Source organism: Lepidochelys kempii, chromosome 10 (genome assembly GCF_965140265.1).
Source record: "Lepidochelys kempii isolate rLepKem1 chromosome 10, rLepKem1.hap2, whole genome shotgun sequence".
In the NCBI taxonomy this organism is placed as follows: Eukaryota; Metazoa; Chordata; order Testudines; family Cheloniidae; genus Lepidochelys; species Lepidochelys kempii.
The window spans coordinates 61,099,544-61,116,382 of record NC_133265.1 but is presented as its reverse complement, the minus strand read 5'-3'; the positions used below and the strand labels follow the sequence as shown (position 1 = coordinate 61,116,382).

The 16,839-nt window shown below is 38.7% G+C and overlaps 1 protein-coding gene across 4 annotated transcripts in view; it reads left to right on the top strand.

Moving 5' to 3' along the window:
* UNC13C (unc-13 homolog C) overlaps positions 1–16,839 on the top strand; it is a 427,801-nt gene that overhangs the window by 147,133 nt on the left and 263,829 nt on the right. For all 4 annotated transcript variants that reach the window (XM_073303829.1, XM_073303827.1, XM_073303826.1 and 1 more), the window contains exons 8-9: positions 567–794; positions 5,532–5,673. In XM_073303829.1, coding sequence (XP_073159930.1) covers positions 567–794; positions 5,532–5,673 — 370 coding nt within the window. The remainder of the gene's footprint in view (positions 1–566; positions 795–5,531; positions 5,674–16,839) is intronic.

Here is a 16,839-nt window from a genome sequence, read left to right as displayed (position 1 = left end):
TCCCATTCAGCATGGAATTCCTTCTAGCTTCTTTTATCAGTTTACCTAGCAAGTAGAATTTTACTCATTCGCTAAGGAAACTATACAAAAAAAGGAAATATAAATGTTGTTATATTAAGTGCTCAGAAAGGAAGTATCCGAAAGAGCAATGTTTTTCGGACAGGGTCAGATCCTGAAAACTCAATATAGACAGACAACTTCCCTACCACAGAGTCATTTGACATACATTCTTTCTCAATTATAGAGGCCACTTAAGACTCATTCATCACATGAGTATTTCATATTTTGCAATACTAGCAGTATAATCTCAGGTAAAATTACAATCCTAACCTTCAGTATAGAGAATTACATCCCAGTGGATGGCACAGCAGTTCCCAAATGCTTTTTCTGTTGTGGGATGGCACCTTGGTTTCTAGTTTATAATATTTGGAAGAGCTGTACTCCAGCATTGTACCTAATATTGGCTAGAGGTTATAGAAGTGAAAACCAAACATGATGATGTGATAAGTCACTTGCTCCAATGTTTCTTTGAATACATCGATCACTTCATTTATTTTAAAACTCAGGAGCTGTAGAGAAGAGTTCTAAACATGGTGCAGAAGATAAGACCCAGAATATTATTACTGCTATGAAGGAAAGAATGAAGATTAGGGAGAGAAATAGACCAGAGGTATTTGAAGTGATCCAGGAAATGTTCCAGATTTCCAAAGAAGATTTTGTGCAATACACAAAGGCAGCAAAACAGAGTGTGTTGGATGGGACATCCAAGTGGTCAGCAAAAATAACCATCAGAGGTGAGAGATTTTTTTTTCATATTGAAAAGTTCTCTAGTTGAAAGAAGCTCTTTCATCCCCAGTCCTATTGCTACAAGTTAGTGTTCATAGACTCCAAGATGAAATTCCGTGTTAAATTTTATCTCAGGGTATCTATAAATGATTGGTTCAATAACCTCTTAACTGGAAGCTTGAGTGATAGTCATGGCAAATCCTTTACTCTGAATAGACGGTGTCAGTAAAATAAATGTATATTTCCTTCAGACATAAATAACTCCTTCTATTTTAGGATGGGAAGATAACTAACTGTTCTTTTTTCATCTGTTCTGCCTCCTATCAGCACCTCCTGTGCTTGAGATTTTGCTAGTATTGATCAATTTCAAGGGTTATAGTTGATCTCCTAGATGTGTTTTTAATGACTGAAATGCGAAGAAACTAACAATTCCAACTCCTTTGGTATGAGAGTCCCCATCCATTTTTTGTTTGAGTAAGATTGTGTTCCAGTTAAACGATATTTATCTAACACATCTGCTCAAAACTGTTAACTGTTCTTCACCTTTGAATTTGGCCAGCTTCTCACAAAGATTCCCATTTTGTGTTAAAGCTCAGGAATTTATTGCTTATATCTTTTAGTTTCTGAATTCAAATGTCAGCACAGGAAACTTAAATATAGGTGGTTGCACAAACTGACCACCTTGCATATGGTACTACTGCATGAAATAACTTCACTACAAGTGTAAAGAATTAAAAATTAGTGATGTGAAACATTAAATGCCCTTGAATTTGATTAGATTGAACATTAATTTAATTTAACTTTAATGTCATTAAAACTAATCCATTTTCTGATTTTAAAAGTGAATTATGCATTGCCTTCTTCTCCAAGATTTTGATGTACTGTCATAGGGGATCAGAAGATAAGCTTTAAAACCCCTTCCAGCTTTCACCACTCACTTGTGAATACAATAAAAGAAAACAAGTTTTGCTTTCTGTTAAGCATTAATGCATGTGTTAGTGAACAGGTATAATTTTTTTTTTTTTTTACCCATTGATCAACTTGCAGACTTCTGTGCTTAATTTAGTCCCATGTGATCGATGTTCTTTACACGCAATATGGTGGGTTTTTCTAATGTAGTTCGCAATATACCTTCAATAGTATTCTGAGCACATATTGTATTTTTTCAGTGGATCAAAGATCCAAACACATGCATATTCCTGTGTCTTACAGCACTGTCCTTATTACTGTTTATGCCTGTGAATTAAGTGGAACTGCACAGCCAGCATAGAGATGTGAAATTATCTTAATGTGCTACTGAGGAAATAAGTGAATCCATTCATACTTTACCCACAGTGTAGGATGATATGATAGATACAAAAATAGCTGCACCAGATGGTACAAAACTAGTTTAGCCATTAAGGGCTTGATCCTACTCTCATTGATGTCAGTGGCAAAACTCCTATGAACTTTAATGGTGTAGAATCAGGGCCATTAGATGAATGTTCCCTAATTGACACACCAGGTCACAGAACTAGAACCCCCCAAAGGAAAAGAGAGGCATCTTTTCTTGATGGTTCCTTTCCTTGTTTGGAACTTGTGTGAATGGAGCCCGAGAGACCTGCCTGAAGACAGCAAAGCTCTAGTCATATCTGCCTGGAGAGGACAGGATGCATCCTGACCTGGGGCCTGATCCAGAGCCCATTGCAATCAGTAGAAAGATTCTGACTTCAGAGAGCTGGGAATCAGGCCCCAGATACTGGGGAGCAGACCAGGGTGGTTAAAGGCAGCCAGGAGAATAATGGGATGAGGAGAGACAGAGGTTAAGTGGTCCAGGCTGGGAGGAGAAAGTAGAAGCTAGGCAGAAATGCAGGAGGAGACTTACTGAGCCAGAAAAGTGGACAACAAACCTTTTTTAGATATCTTGCTTCTGCTGGGTCGCTGGAACTGCAGCACAGCCCTCTGTGTATACAGCTGTGGCTTTGCACATCCACTATACAGAGACTCACATTATACAAATGTTTGTGGAAGGGTAACAGCATTATTCTCATGATATTGTTGTTTTCTTATTGTTTTTGTTGTGGAACCTAAGATTCTCACTCATGGACATGCACTACATCCTGCTAGGCATCCTACAAACCCATAACAATGTCTTACACTTGTATAGCACCTTCCATCTCAGGATCTCAAAGAGCTTACAGCATTAATGGATTTAGCCCTACCACTCTGTGTGGTGAGAGAAACTTCTTATCCCCATTTTCAGATGGAGAAACTGAAACAAAATAGGTTAATTGGTTTGGAAATAGAATAGCCACCTTTCCGCTCCTGCAAAGTGCAGAGGGCAGACTCAAGTGCTTCTAATAATTTGGAATAGGAAGGGTAGACATGTACCCCCACCTGGGAGTTTGTGTTTCATTACTCAGTGTTACTACAGTGTAATTCACTGTGTACCTCTTTGCAAGGAAATTATTTAGCTTCAGTCCCAAGCCACAAAACTCTGGATACCTCTTTCCCAGGTTCAACAACCTGGCATTGTCTTCTCTCCCTTCCATAAGAATGGAGTCTTGCCCTATATTCTTCTTTTGAACTGTTTTCCCCTAGCCATGCTCCAATGCACCCACAACAGGCAGGCTTGTTGAGGTATTTCAGAATCTTCTCTGGCTTCTGATCAGCAGCAGCATAGCAGCACCTCAAGTAAGCTGTGTATCATGTCTGCTCTGGATTTTCCATTGTTTGGTCTCATACCATGCTACAGAGAATGCCAGCAGCATTTGCCCTTTAAAGTATGATTCTACTTGGCAAAATTACTTTGTAAAATGGTGCATTGTGTAAATCCACCTTTATTATGCCTCAGTTATTCCCTCTTCAAATTTACTCAATTTGCAAGTAAGAAGATGAATGCTGTTGTTTTCCCTACCTGCCAGCCCTAAACAATGAACCTGATTTGAGAATCCAAGAGAGTTCTTTGTGGCTCATGAATCATCACCAGAAACAAAGGCTCCCCTCTGATACGCAGTCCAAATCCTCCCCTCAGTGACTGCTGTGTAGCCCCATTACCCTCAGTTTATGCTCTTAGGTTTACCTGTGCAAGTCTCTTATGTTCAGTGTGATTGCACAGGTCTAACTGAGGACAGAAGTGGGTTACACAGGTGACCCTGTATCAGAGGGGTAGCAGTGTTAGTCTGTATCCACAAAAACAATGAGGAGTCTTGTGGCACCTTAAAAATTAACAGATTTATTTGGGCATAAGCTTTTGTGGGTAAAAACCCTACTTCTTCAGATGAAGGTGACCTTGCAACTGGAATTTAGTTCATTCCAGGGGAGATTTTCCAAGGGCACCCTGGCATGTGACTTCTTTGACAGTCAGTGGGAGTTGGGTGCCCGCTTGCCATTTGTGACTTTGAAAAGTGCCCTTTCTGCTAACAGTGAAGTGCCTAGCAGAAGCAAATGCAGTTGAATCCCCAGAGCTGTGGTGTTCTACAGGGCTGACAGTAATGAAAACTTACTTTTTTTCATAAGTCATCAGATTTGACTCTGAACACACACAGGGAGCAGATCTGCTGGCTCAGAAAGTGCCATTTTTATACAGTCACTTTTCTGAGTACACAGTGAGCTTCATTATCCCATGGGATTGACAGCAGGATATGTTAACCAAATGGTACCATCAAGATATTTTAAACAAAGTGGTCAAAATAATAAAACAAATCTCTACTGATGTTAGCAGCCATGACAAGTTTTTCAGCTGCAGGTTATTCTGTTTTTTGACAATTTTGCATTCAAATGAGAGGTTTCCAGTGTTTATGAATTATGAGGGAAAAGCGAGTGATATGTATTTATATTTACTGCAGAGTCTATATACATTAGCCATCATAAACTCTGAAATGTTTACACAGCTCATGGAGAGACAAGGTGGGTGAGGTAATATCTTCTGTTGGTGAAAGACAAGCTTTTGAGTACACAGAAGCAGAATACTGTGTAGTTTGAAACTTGTCTTTTCCACCAACAAAAGTTGATCCAATAAAAGATTACCTCATCCACCTTGTCACTCTAATATCCTGGGACTAATATGGCTACAACATACATGGCTAATGACAGTTGCAGTTAATTTCCTTGAATGCAGTCTCTCCATTGTGACTGAAGGCTTTTGACTGGCTGAGTATTGTATATAGTATTACACTATTTTAGTCCCAAGTATGCCAAGGAGGACCGATAGGGTGAAGTGCTCATTAAGGATATCCATGTTTAGTTCCAAAACTCATGACAAAAGTTCTGCCATTACAAGCAAAACTCCTTTCTTAGCTTTGAAAGCTTTTCCTACTGTGCAGGGAATCATAAGACTTGAACTTGAATTAGACTGTAACATTACATTGCTTACAGTGCAGTGTTGCAGAAAATACATGGCTTGTATCATACACACTGTATAGTAGATAAACTCTGCAGTTAATCTTTAGATTATTGCACATTAGCTAGATTCATAGTTTTTATGGGCAAAGGGGGTCATTATCATCATCTAGTTTAACCTTCTGCATAACAGAGGCCATGGAACACACCCAATAATTTCTGCATCAAGTCCCCAGCTAACAGAAGTTAAAATGATATTCTCTTCAGCACTCCTTTGTTTCCTATTAGCCTTTCTTTTCAAGACTCCCTATACTGTGTGTTTTTTTTGTTTGGTTGGTTTTTTTTGGGGCCGGGGGGGAGGTTGCATGTGGTCCTTAGCAATGAAAGCTTCAGGGTAAAACCTGTTTGTTTCATTTTTGTTGCAGTGGTTTGTGCTCAGGGTTTACAAGCTAAGGATAAAACAGGCTCAAGTGATCCATACGTTACAGTACAAGTTGGCAAAACCAAACGGAGAACTAAAACTATCTTTGGAAACTTGAATCCAGTATGGGATGAAAAATTTTATTTGTGAGTATAAAAGATGCAACAGTTTTTTGGCTAACTTTGTGACATGCTATTGAGTGAGATTATTTCGTCTGTCAAGATTTGTTGTACCCATCACACACTTCTATAATGCATTAATTAGCAAATCTTTGGTTGGAATGACAACATAGATACTGAAATCTTGGTTATGTTATGACTCCCTCATGTGGGGATGAGCAACCCAAAGTCAAGTCTAATGGTGAACTGATCAATTTTGTTTATTGAACTGGGGCAAATTAATTAAAATAATTATAGCCATTGTGATAGTAAATTCTTCTTAATTTTCTTTTAAACACCTATTTTCCTGTGCAATGTACAGCAAAAGAGACCTCATTTTTGAAAGAATGACATTTAGGAGTAGATTTTTCGAAGGCACAGGTGGCAGGTAGGTGCCTAACTCTCAGTGCTAGTCAATAGGAGTTAGGAGCCTGACCACTATTTTTGCCTTTGAAAGTCTTGACTTTAATGCCTTGCTGAGTGAGAATCAATTCAACATAAGGAACAAGGGACCCAAAAGGAGGTCATGAGGTGTGTCTGAAAAACTTGGTCTTGCCAAGGAAAACATTATCATATGCTTATACTGGGCATTCCCCTGGCAGCTGATGGGAAACTGTCTTCGCACTGGCTTGCAGGGAAGGGTCATCATCACATGTGTACTTTGTCACAAACAACTAAAGAGACCAATTTCAAACTTGAAGTACTTAAGCTAAGGGATCCAGTCTAAATGAGTGCTTAGGTATCCATGTACCTGTTCTATTACCAACTGGAACTCTTAAATGTAGAAATGGCTGCCCTAAATTAGGTAGTAACATTTCAATACTGGACCCAGATATTGTAGGTAGCTGATAAGGGAATGGATTTTAGTGTGTGAAGACAAGAATCTATGTGCAGTTTGGGATGGTTTGAAAATATTACTATGCATTATACTTAGTATATCAGCACAGAAGTTTCTTGGTTTGTGCTCTGGATATACAGATAAAGAAGAGCTAAGCTGGGAAAATCCATTAAAACAAATTCCTTTTTAATAATGATACTCTAATGAAATGTGTTTAAATGTTGTTTAGATAACTATATATATAATGTTACATTGCCTTTATATTTGTTGGTGTCACCTCATTCATCAATATGATGTATATGGAAAGTATATTCCTGTAACGGCCAGTGTTTGTGTGTGTGTGTGTGTTTGGGTAAGGCAGCAGGCATTAGACTAATATGTTATAATAAAAATATTGTTAATAAATAATAAAATACCAGAATCAAACCCTATCAGGAAAAAAGTTTTACTGTGCATAGAAAAAGCCCCTTTGACTAGAACTGCTTATTACCTAATTTCAAAACTTCCTTTCCTTGCAAATCAATTTCTAAAATCTGCCTGTGTTCATATACTTTGTCTGTGGTTTTTAATTTTTCCTGAGCTATTTCCATGTGTTTCACAGACTTCAGAGAGAGAAATCTCTTCTTGGCTTATCTTTCATTAACACAGTGCAAACTAGTCTGATTTTTGTTTAGTATTCAAAAGTTTATTTATAGTTCAATATTAGACCTCAAACTTTGGCTGTGTATAACCTGTGCCTGGTTTTACACTACCTTTATGGCCTTCCATCCTGTAATCCTAGGTTCACCCAGAGAATTGGTGAGTTTCCAGCATGAGTTAGAGCAGCCTCAGGGCTACTCTAACTTAAGCCTGACTGCCCCAAACCCAACCGGTGTTTCCTGCAGCTAGGTATCGCCAGGGTTTGAGATGTCATGGCCATACCTCCTTTCCTTGGCTATGCCACCCCCACTGGGGGTCAGGAGAAGAGGTGGGCTGTAACCACTATAGCTTTGTTACATATCCCAAGGACTCCCTCACATTGGGGGGAATCTTTCACCAGCCAGTTAAGCCAGCTGTGCTGGATGCTGCAGTTTTCTGGCAATGACATCAGTCTGAGTATAGGACCACTCAGTACAATGTATTACCTGTTAGTGTCTAGTAAGGAGTATATCCGTATCTTTCCATTTTTCAGCAGGATTGCTATATGCCACAGTATGATACAATGTACTTAATTATTATTGTCAAAGGCAATTGAGGATTCTGAAAAGTAAATCAAATCTCTGACTTACTTTAGAAAATATAACTGAAAGAGAAATTTATTTCAGGCAAGGTTTTGTTTTTATGATAGTTTTAATATATTCTAGTCAGGCCTGGTGTTACGTTATTATTTGATATTAGCAGATTTTTGTTACATGTATATGAAAAATATTAAGATAGTATTTGCTCTTGTGACATTTGTTACTCTTTCCATATTTTCATAATTTACTAACACTTTATATAACCACATAATATTAGCATTTCTGCAGAAAATACATCCAAATTGAAGCAAATTATAATAATTTAAAGATCCAGTTTTGAGTTATATCTGTCCATTACCTCTGTTAAGAATGTCATTCAAAACATGACAATAACAAGTATAATATTATCTGGTGAACCTCCATGTACAGTGGTGATACACATTATCTTCTTTATTATGAGAGAACCTCAGAACATTTATCAGTAACACCACAGAATTCTGCAAACCACTCAGGATATTGCAAATACTTGACACTGTATTATAGCAGTGTTTAATCTCTGCCCTTCCTCTTGCCCCCCCCCCCCCCATTCTAGAGAAAAATAATCTCTACTGGATATTCCCTTTTATATGTAAAATATTGGCACTATTCTTTTTTTTTATCCAGGAATAACTTTCCTATGTGAGGTGGATAATATGGGTACCATGTGTCCATATAAAAGAGAAGCTTTATTTTCTCTAAGGTGTAAAGTTTCAGGAGACTAAAGACTACCCAAGAAATGATAAGGAGCCAAATTCCTGTGCACACAAGCTGCCAGAGCCCCTCTCCTCTGTCTTCCTTGACTAGAATCCACTTCTCTACTTGTAAGAACTAACTACAGTATTCTCCCTGTCATGGCTAGGCACCCCTTACTTGTTTATGCCCTCATTACAATATTCTAGCTATTAACTTTATACCAATTTCTCCCATAAATTAAAATACTAGAATTGAGTAATTCACAGTAGACAATTTATTCAAGAAATGTAGCCTTATTTTCTGCTCCACAGAATAGCCACAAGCAGATCAATATTTGTATTTATTCAACAAATATTGTTAATTTTTTACTTCATGGATTGATTGTGAATATTCTAAGACAGGACTTTTGTTGCTTGCTTGTGATTGGTCAGATATGTCACAGTATCGTCTTTATTCCTATTTGGATTATCAGATAAACAATTTGGCATGAATATTCTATGGATGCCCATCACTAAAGTAAATTGTTCATATGTTCATGGGAAAAGGACACAAAAAAGGTCTGAGCAGAGCTAGAATGAATTCATTTAAAACTTGGAATTAAGGCTTGCATTTTTCACCCAGCTCTAATCACTGTAAACAAGTTTGTCTGTGTAGGTTTAAGCTTTGGGCCAAAGTTGGAGTCTGTTTACTTTATTCAAATCTCTACCTCCATCCTTGGAGTGAAAATTCCTTTGTTCCCTCTTTTTTACTGTCTGCTCTCCATACTTCATTCAGTTTGTTGAAATATGCCTTTTCACAACCTAACTGTACATCAGCCATGCTACTGCAGATTGCCTTGTGGATTTTCCAAAGCTCAAGCTGAATAGGACGACTTGTAGTGTGTGCATTTGAAAGACACTTTTATATAGTCAGTGTGATGTGATGGGTTGGATCACAGAAACCCTCTTGAGGGTGCCAACTGATGTGTCAAGACTACTTCTGCCCAGCTTTCCCTGCCAGCTTGGGACTCCAGCACCCTGTCTTGCTGAGCCAGACACTCACTCCAGTCTGCTCCAACACATACCCAGGGTCTGAAACATGTGCCCCAAAGCTGCAGACTAACTGAAGGCAACTTAGGAAGTGTTCCTGTCTTTGACACTCTGATGCCTAACTCCCAGTGGGGTCTAAACCCCAAATAAATCCGTTTTACCCTGTATAAAGCATGTACAGGGTAAACTCATAAATTGTTCCCCTTCTATAACACTGATAGAGAGATATGCACAGCTGTTTGTCTCTCCCCCCCGCCCCAGGTATTAATACATACTTTGGGTTAATTAATAAGTAAAAAGTGATTTTATTAAATACAGAAAGTAGGATTTAAGTGGTTCCAAGTAGTAACAGACAGAACAAAGTGAATTACCAAGCAAAATAAAATAGAACACACAAGTCTATGTCTAAGAAAACTGAATACAGATAAAACCTCCCCCTTAGAGGAATTCCAGTAAACTTCCTTTTACAGACTGCCAGCAATGTCACACCCCCTGTAGTTACTGTCCTTTGTTCCAGTTTCTTTCAGGTATCCTTAGCCTCTCCCCCCCCCCCCCCCTCCCCAAATCTCCTTAGCCAGCTGAAGACAAAATGGAGGGATCTCCCACGGACTTAAATAGACATTCTTATGTGGGTGGAGACCTCTCTCCTATGCAAAGTCCAGCTACAAGATGGAGTTTTGGAGTCTTATGGGCAAGTCACATGTCTATGCATGACTCAGTTTTTACAGGCAGCAGCCATTGCCCACATGGTATCTTGAATGTCTCCAGGAAGACTTCTTATGTGGTTTGGGACCTTCCAACATCCATTGTTCATTAAATGCTGCTTGATTGGGTTCTTAATTTGCACATTCCTTTCTCAAGAAGCTGACTAAATGCTTTAGAAAGGCTATTTAAGAATCAAGCCCATACACAGCCAATATTCATAACTTTGAATACAAAAATGATACATGCATACAAATAGGATTAATAGGTTCAGTAGATCATAACTTTTACAGAGATATGTTACATGGCATATATAGCATAAAATATATTCTAGTTATGTCATATAGAAATTCATAAGCATATTTCCATAAAGCCTTATGGGGTGCACCATCACAGCCAGTTGCTTATTTTATACTCCTCATTATGCCTATTTTGGCTGTCACTAGGCAACAGTATGGTATCAATAAATAGCTTCATTAGATATCTGCTATTCCCTCTAATTTATCCAAATGTTAATTAACCCAAATTAAGCCAACAATGAGGCTTTTTGAAGATCATGATTGCTACCTGGCCAATATGAGTATCCTGGGCACATCACTAGAACTTGGCAGGTCTCTGGTGTTCTTGAAGATTTGCTACAAATATTTGTCACCACAGACCAGGAAGGGAGCTCCAATAAACATTTGTTCAGAGGATTTAATGCTGCTAAGGGGTATATGGAAATAAAGCTGCCATTCTTGGGCTCATAAACCAGATTGTCCCAGAAAATCCTCACTGCTGTACATATTAGCAGATAACAATGAGAAAAATATGAGTAAAAGGAATCACCCCTTCATGCCAAATCATTCTGCTTGTAGGGTAGGACCAATGACCAATTCATGGAGATAGATAGAATGGCAGTCTCCAAACGGGAATTGGGCAAGCTGTTTGATTTTTTTTTTTTTAAAGTGAACCTGGCCAGCTCTTATATGTTTAAGATTTTCAGATTCAGAGCTGATTCAGCCAAAATTTCTGGCAGCTGCTAAACTAAGTGCTGTTCTACTACTGTCATGCTTGACTCTGATGCTGGGGCTCATGCACGTTGATTTGTCCACTAAAAAAGTGATCTGTGGCCCCACGTGAGGCTTACTCATTGTAGGCATCCATGTTTAGGAAATGAACATCTCATCAGAGAGCCTCCTTTCCAGTCCCTCCCACCCCCATTCATCACCAACTTAAATGACTAGATAAAGAATGTAGGTCATCAATGTGACTGAATATATCACAGTCAGATAAAGATGATGAGCATTGCAGGGTAGATTTTCAAAGGCACAAATGACATTGAAAATTACTGGGAGTGAGGCAAGTAACTGCCATTTGTGTCTGAAAATCCCACACTACGTGATTTGACCCCAAAACTTAATGCCTGAAAAGATACAAACATAAAAATCCCAGAGGATTTGGGGTCCTGTGAAAAAATAGCATGTGATTTTATAATCAAAAATTATCATAATGCACAAGGGGGCTAAATTAACCTTACATGGGCAACTTTGTATTTCCTAACTTTTGAGTACTTGATTTTGCAACCTTAACATTATTTTAACATGGGGGAAAGGGAGTGTTGGTTGGTTGGTCTGTGGGGTTTTTTTGGAGCGGGGACAGGGGTTATGTCAGGTTCAACTGAAGAAATCAGTTTTTAAGCTCAATTTGCAAACAGATCTTGCAAGTACTATTAGCATGCCTTCCAGTTTTTGTTGATATATTTAACACATATTACAGAGAAAGGATCAAAATCAATGGCAGCCTTTGAAAAGGATAATAGACATGTATGATGGTGCTTTTGAATAGAATATGTTAACAAAGAAAAGGCACATTGTTTTTCTATGCTTTATTCCACATCCAAACAGTCCATAAGGAGGACTTCACCAAATTGAGAAAGAAGGCAAACAAGAACTTTAAACACACCTTTTATTTTTATAAAATAAAATACACAGTCACTCAGTTCTGCTGTTTGCTATGTAGGGGAAACAGTGCTTACCATCAGTGGCAGATTAGCCACTGCTCCAATGGGACCTGTGCCCATGGACCCCAGTCAATTAGGGGGCCCCTGGAAAAATGGGTGCCCCCATACCCTGACCTGCTCTGCCTGCCCAGCACTCCTGCTGGGGAGTGGGGCAAGCTCCCGTGACCCAACCCCACTCCCCAGCAGGAGCACGGTGGAGGGGTTGGGGGGACTGCAGGCAGACAAGGTGGGGAGGCGCCCCCACTTGCTCTGGTCCAGGCCCCACAAACCCCTAATCCGCCTCTGCTTACTATGCATGTGATGGCTGTAAAAGAGAAGAAACAAATAAACACCAAAAAAAAAAAGAAAGGAATTAAAACAGATTATTGAAATGGTCAGCCCTGTTTGAAGAGGACTTTTGCTGCAAAATCCAAAAGAGTTGAATAGATAGTTCATGTTCCTTTGGCAACTTTATGTGCCTTAGGCCCATTATTTTCCCTATTGCTGATATAATAATATAATGGCTGTCCCTTTGTACAACATACCCTTTTCAGGAGGAATAAAATATTTCTCATAAATAAAAATGATCCAGAGTTACACTAATAAGGATTATTTTTTTAAAATAGGGTTATTAACTATCATGCTTCAGGGTATAAGGTAGCCTCTAACTGAGGGGGTGAGGAAGAAACATGCCTTATAGGCAGGTTATCCCATACATGTCTTCAGGTTTTTTAGCACCTTCCTCTGAAACATCTGCTACCAGCTATCATCAGAAACATGATGCTAGATGGACCGTAGGTCTGATCTGGTATGGTAATTCTTATCTCCTTATGAACTGGTTAAGAATTAATCATATAAGAATTGTATGATTTAATCTCTACATGTATATCATCTATACTTGCCATCCAAGATTTAAATTTTAGCACAAAGGCCTGAAGTTTTAGGAGGTTTAATTCTAAGATTACAAGCATGGATTTGTTTTATGCTATACAAAACTTTTTCTTTGACCCAGCTCAATATTTAAATAATCCTATGCTTTATTTCTAAGAGTGTGTACAAAATTCAACAGTAGTGTGCCAGTTGAAGGGAAATGTCTGTTTATATATGTTAATGCTTCTAGTGCTTCCCCACATAAGCCATTCATACAGCCAAGTAGCACATGGGATTTTTATCTGCCTGTGGAAATATGTCCCCGTCTTTCATATAAATCAGTTTTGGTTAATTGAAATGGCATAACACTTGAAAGCACAAAATGTTTAGATAGTGGAATATATTTGGTGCATCATGGTGGTAGAGAAATAATTAGATAAATATTCATAAAAGGAAAAATGTGACTATCCAAATTTTATCCTCTTTCCAAATCATGTGAGTGATAAGTATCATTTATTAAGTACTCTAATGTGTTGCTTGCCACATAACAGCACAATTAATGTAAATACCGGTTTTTTCCCTAACAGAATTAGGGAAGAATAAACTAGTAAAGAAACAGTAGTGTTCTGTTCTGTAAATATAGTTTGAGGTGCATATGACACACAACAAAAGAAAAACAGTTTTTCGCTTTGGAAATTCCAATAAACTCCACCACAATCCATCACTTGGCATCTAGTGGTTTATACTGGTCGCTGTAGTTCCAAGTGAAAAAGTGGACTTTGACTCTTGCATTGCCCAAAAACATAGCTGCTGATTGGAACTAGTTGAAAATTTCTGGCAAGATCTTCAGCTAATGTAAATCATTATATTTATATTGACTTCAGTGGAACTATGTCAATTTATACTAGCTCAGGATCTGATATTTGGAATATAATTTCTGTTAAAATATTTAAATGGATGAGTTTTATTGGATCGTCAGCCAACACTATGCTTGTAAAGTATGTATGAATGTAGAGAGCTCTGTTCATATTTCTTAGTTGAACAGTAATCTTTGTAGATAGCTGATGCTGACAAAGAAATGCCTTACATTTAAAGCACTTTCAGAAGACTACAAAATAGTTAAATCTATTTTTAAAGAATGTTGTAAACTAGGAGGTAGAGTTCTCAAGGAGTGCAAAGTACTGCACTTAGTGGTATGTTCTGCATTTCAGCTGAATAAGACTCTTTATCCTGCTTATCTTTATCTAGGGGGCTGGTCTCAAATCAGCAAGAAGCTTTTAACTGAACCAGTGTTGGAGTTCAAATCTCATTCCATTTACTCTAAAATTTAATTCCAAAAATGGGGAAATAAATGATGTATGGTAATTCTAATCCCAGGTAGGACCCAGACACTAAACTATTTTTACACATCACCACGGTTCCAATAACTCCACACCTCACTACGTCAAATTATTACATGAATAAAGGTAATATTTGTTGAATATACTGTTTAGAATTGAAACATCCCTAGTGTATATGCAGATCTAAGACCATTGTTGGTAAACTGAAAATCAGTGTACCCAGACCTAATTGCCTTCCTTTAAGGTGTGTGCACTGATCTAATATTGTGTATAAAACGAGAGGTGGCTTTAGGTGCCTACGAAACCCATTCATGAGAGATCACATCATCTAGCTAAAGCAGATCAAATGTGACCCACGTTTGCCTTCCAACAGGGAAGAAAGGGATTATGTCATTCATTTTGCTTCTTAATCAGTCGTGACTCTGTTTGGTAGAGCTGACTGTCAGTTGATGTTGAGGCTTTCATCTCATTGCTGAGCATGCTGCCTGAAATGTGCATTGTTTGAACGTTATTGTTCTGTAGTTCAGTGGTTCTCAAACATATTTGATTATGCCGCCTTCTTTTTGTCTGTAGTAGTTTACACTCCAGCCCCCACTCCCGGTGCCTGGCCAGCAGCCACTGCTCTCTGGGCACCCAGCTCTGAAGGTAGAGCGGAGAGCGGTGGCTGTTGGCTGGGCTCCCAGCCCTGAAGGCAGCACCACCACCACCAGCAGTGCAAAAGTAAGGGTGGCCTGGTATGGTATTTCCAACCTTACTTCTCTGCTGCTGGCGGCGGTGCTGCTTTCAGATCTGGGGGCCTGTCCAACAGCCGCTGTTCTCAGCCACCCAGCTGTGAACGTGCTCAGTACATTTTTTTTCCTTAAAAGTTCTCTTGCCCACCCAGAATACATTCCATGCTCCCGCGTCGTCGTCCCCTCCTCCCCCCCCCCCCCCCCAGTTTGAGAATCTCTGCAGCAGTTCATAGGTACAACAAGAGTTCCCCTTCTATTGGTCACTCAGTGATATCCTGGATAATGAGCCCCACTCAAACTGATAGCACATGTTGACCCTATTTCATCATTTGCCCATAACTGTGGCTTTGATTCAAGACTCAGTTATCTTCTTTTTCTATGAACATGTGTTTTCCACCATGCTTGGAATCTAAATAGTACCTCTTGCGCTCATGCTAGACTTCAGTCTGCTGTTACATTTTCACTCTGAAGTCTTTCAATTCAAGGAGGGGTTAGAATCTGATTTTCTGATATGATCAAAGGGAAATGCTTTAGACCCAACAAATTGAAGGACAAAAGGAGAGAGACAGAAAATACCATTTTTCTTCTACTGGCATTTGTAGAACTCGACTGACAACACCTTGTGTTGGCTTCCATTGGTACTTTTTCTTTCTGATCTTGCCACTGCAGATGGGATCTTCTGTAATTCCTTCAGGTTGTGTCCACAGTGTACTACTCGTTAAAATTCTGCTTGTAACAAGTCTAGACACTGCGTGCTTTTCTTTGTTTATTTTTACTCTGAATTGATTGTTATTAGTAACATGCTTTGAAGCAAACTATGTAGTTGGAAAATTAAACTTCTGGTTTAAAGCCAAAAAATTTGCTTTTTCTCTATACTTTTTAATTGCCTATGGGTAGGATTTTTTCCTCACCATCTGATTTTTAAAATGTTTTTCTCCAGTTACTCTATGCATGTATGTAGGGAGGAGGTAGAGATTTGCTGAGGAAATATTCTTGATCATTTTGCTTGGACTTGGCTTTGCAAAACCTTTCTTTGAATTTACTGTATCATCTGGTTTATATGCCAGTGCTACCCTTTTTTTTTTAAACTAATTTCTTAGGTCCCAATTCAGCAAAGTGCTGCACATATTTTAACTTTCAGCATGCGTAATCCCCCTGACATAATTGGGACCGCTTGCATGCTTAGTATTAAAGTTTACATTTAGCAATCTGATGATGATTTCTGTTTAAAAGTCTACTTTCACTAATAATAAGTAGACATCAAAAGTAATTCAGGATGGTCTTGCAGGTAAGGCATTAGATTGAGACTTGGGAGATCTGGATTTAGTTCCTGGTTCTGCCACAAACTTCATATGTGACCTTGGGCATGTCACTTAGTCCCTCTGTGCCTCAGTTACCCATCTGTAAAATGGTGGTGGTGATGGTGCTTCCTTTCTCTGCCTCACCTCTTCAGGGGACTATTTACAAGGGGAACTGGACACCTTCCCCTTAGACTGTTAGCTCTTCAGACTAGGAACTACCTTCATATATGTTTGGGGCCCCTATTATGCTAGACAGTACATTCTCAGCTGGAGGCTCTGAGAGCTACTGTAATATAAATAAATTATTCTCTTTTGTATACCAGTGTATACATATTTAAATTGAAGTAACCACTATGATAAAGTGTGCGCATGTGTGCAAGCAAGAGTAAAAGAGAGCTAACGTGATTCTAGAGG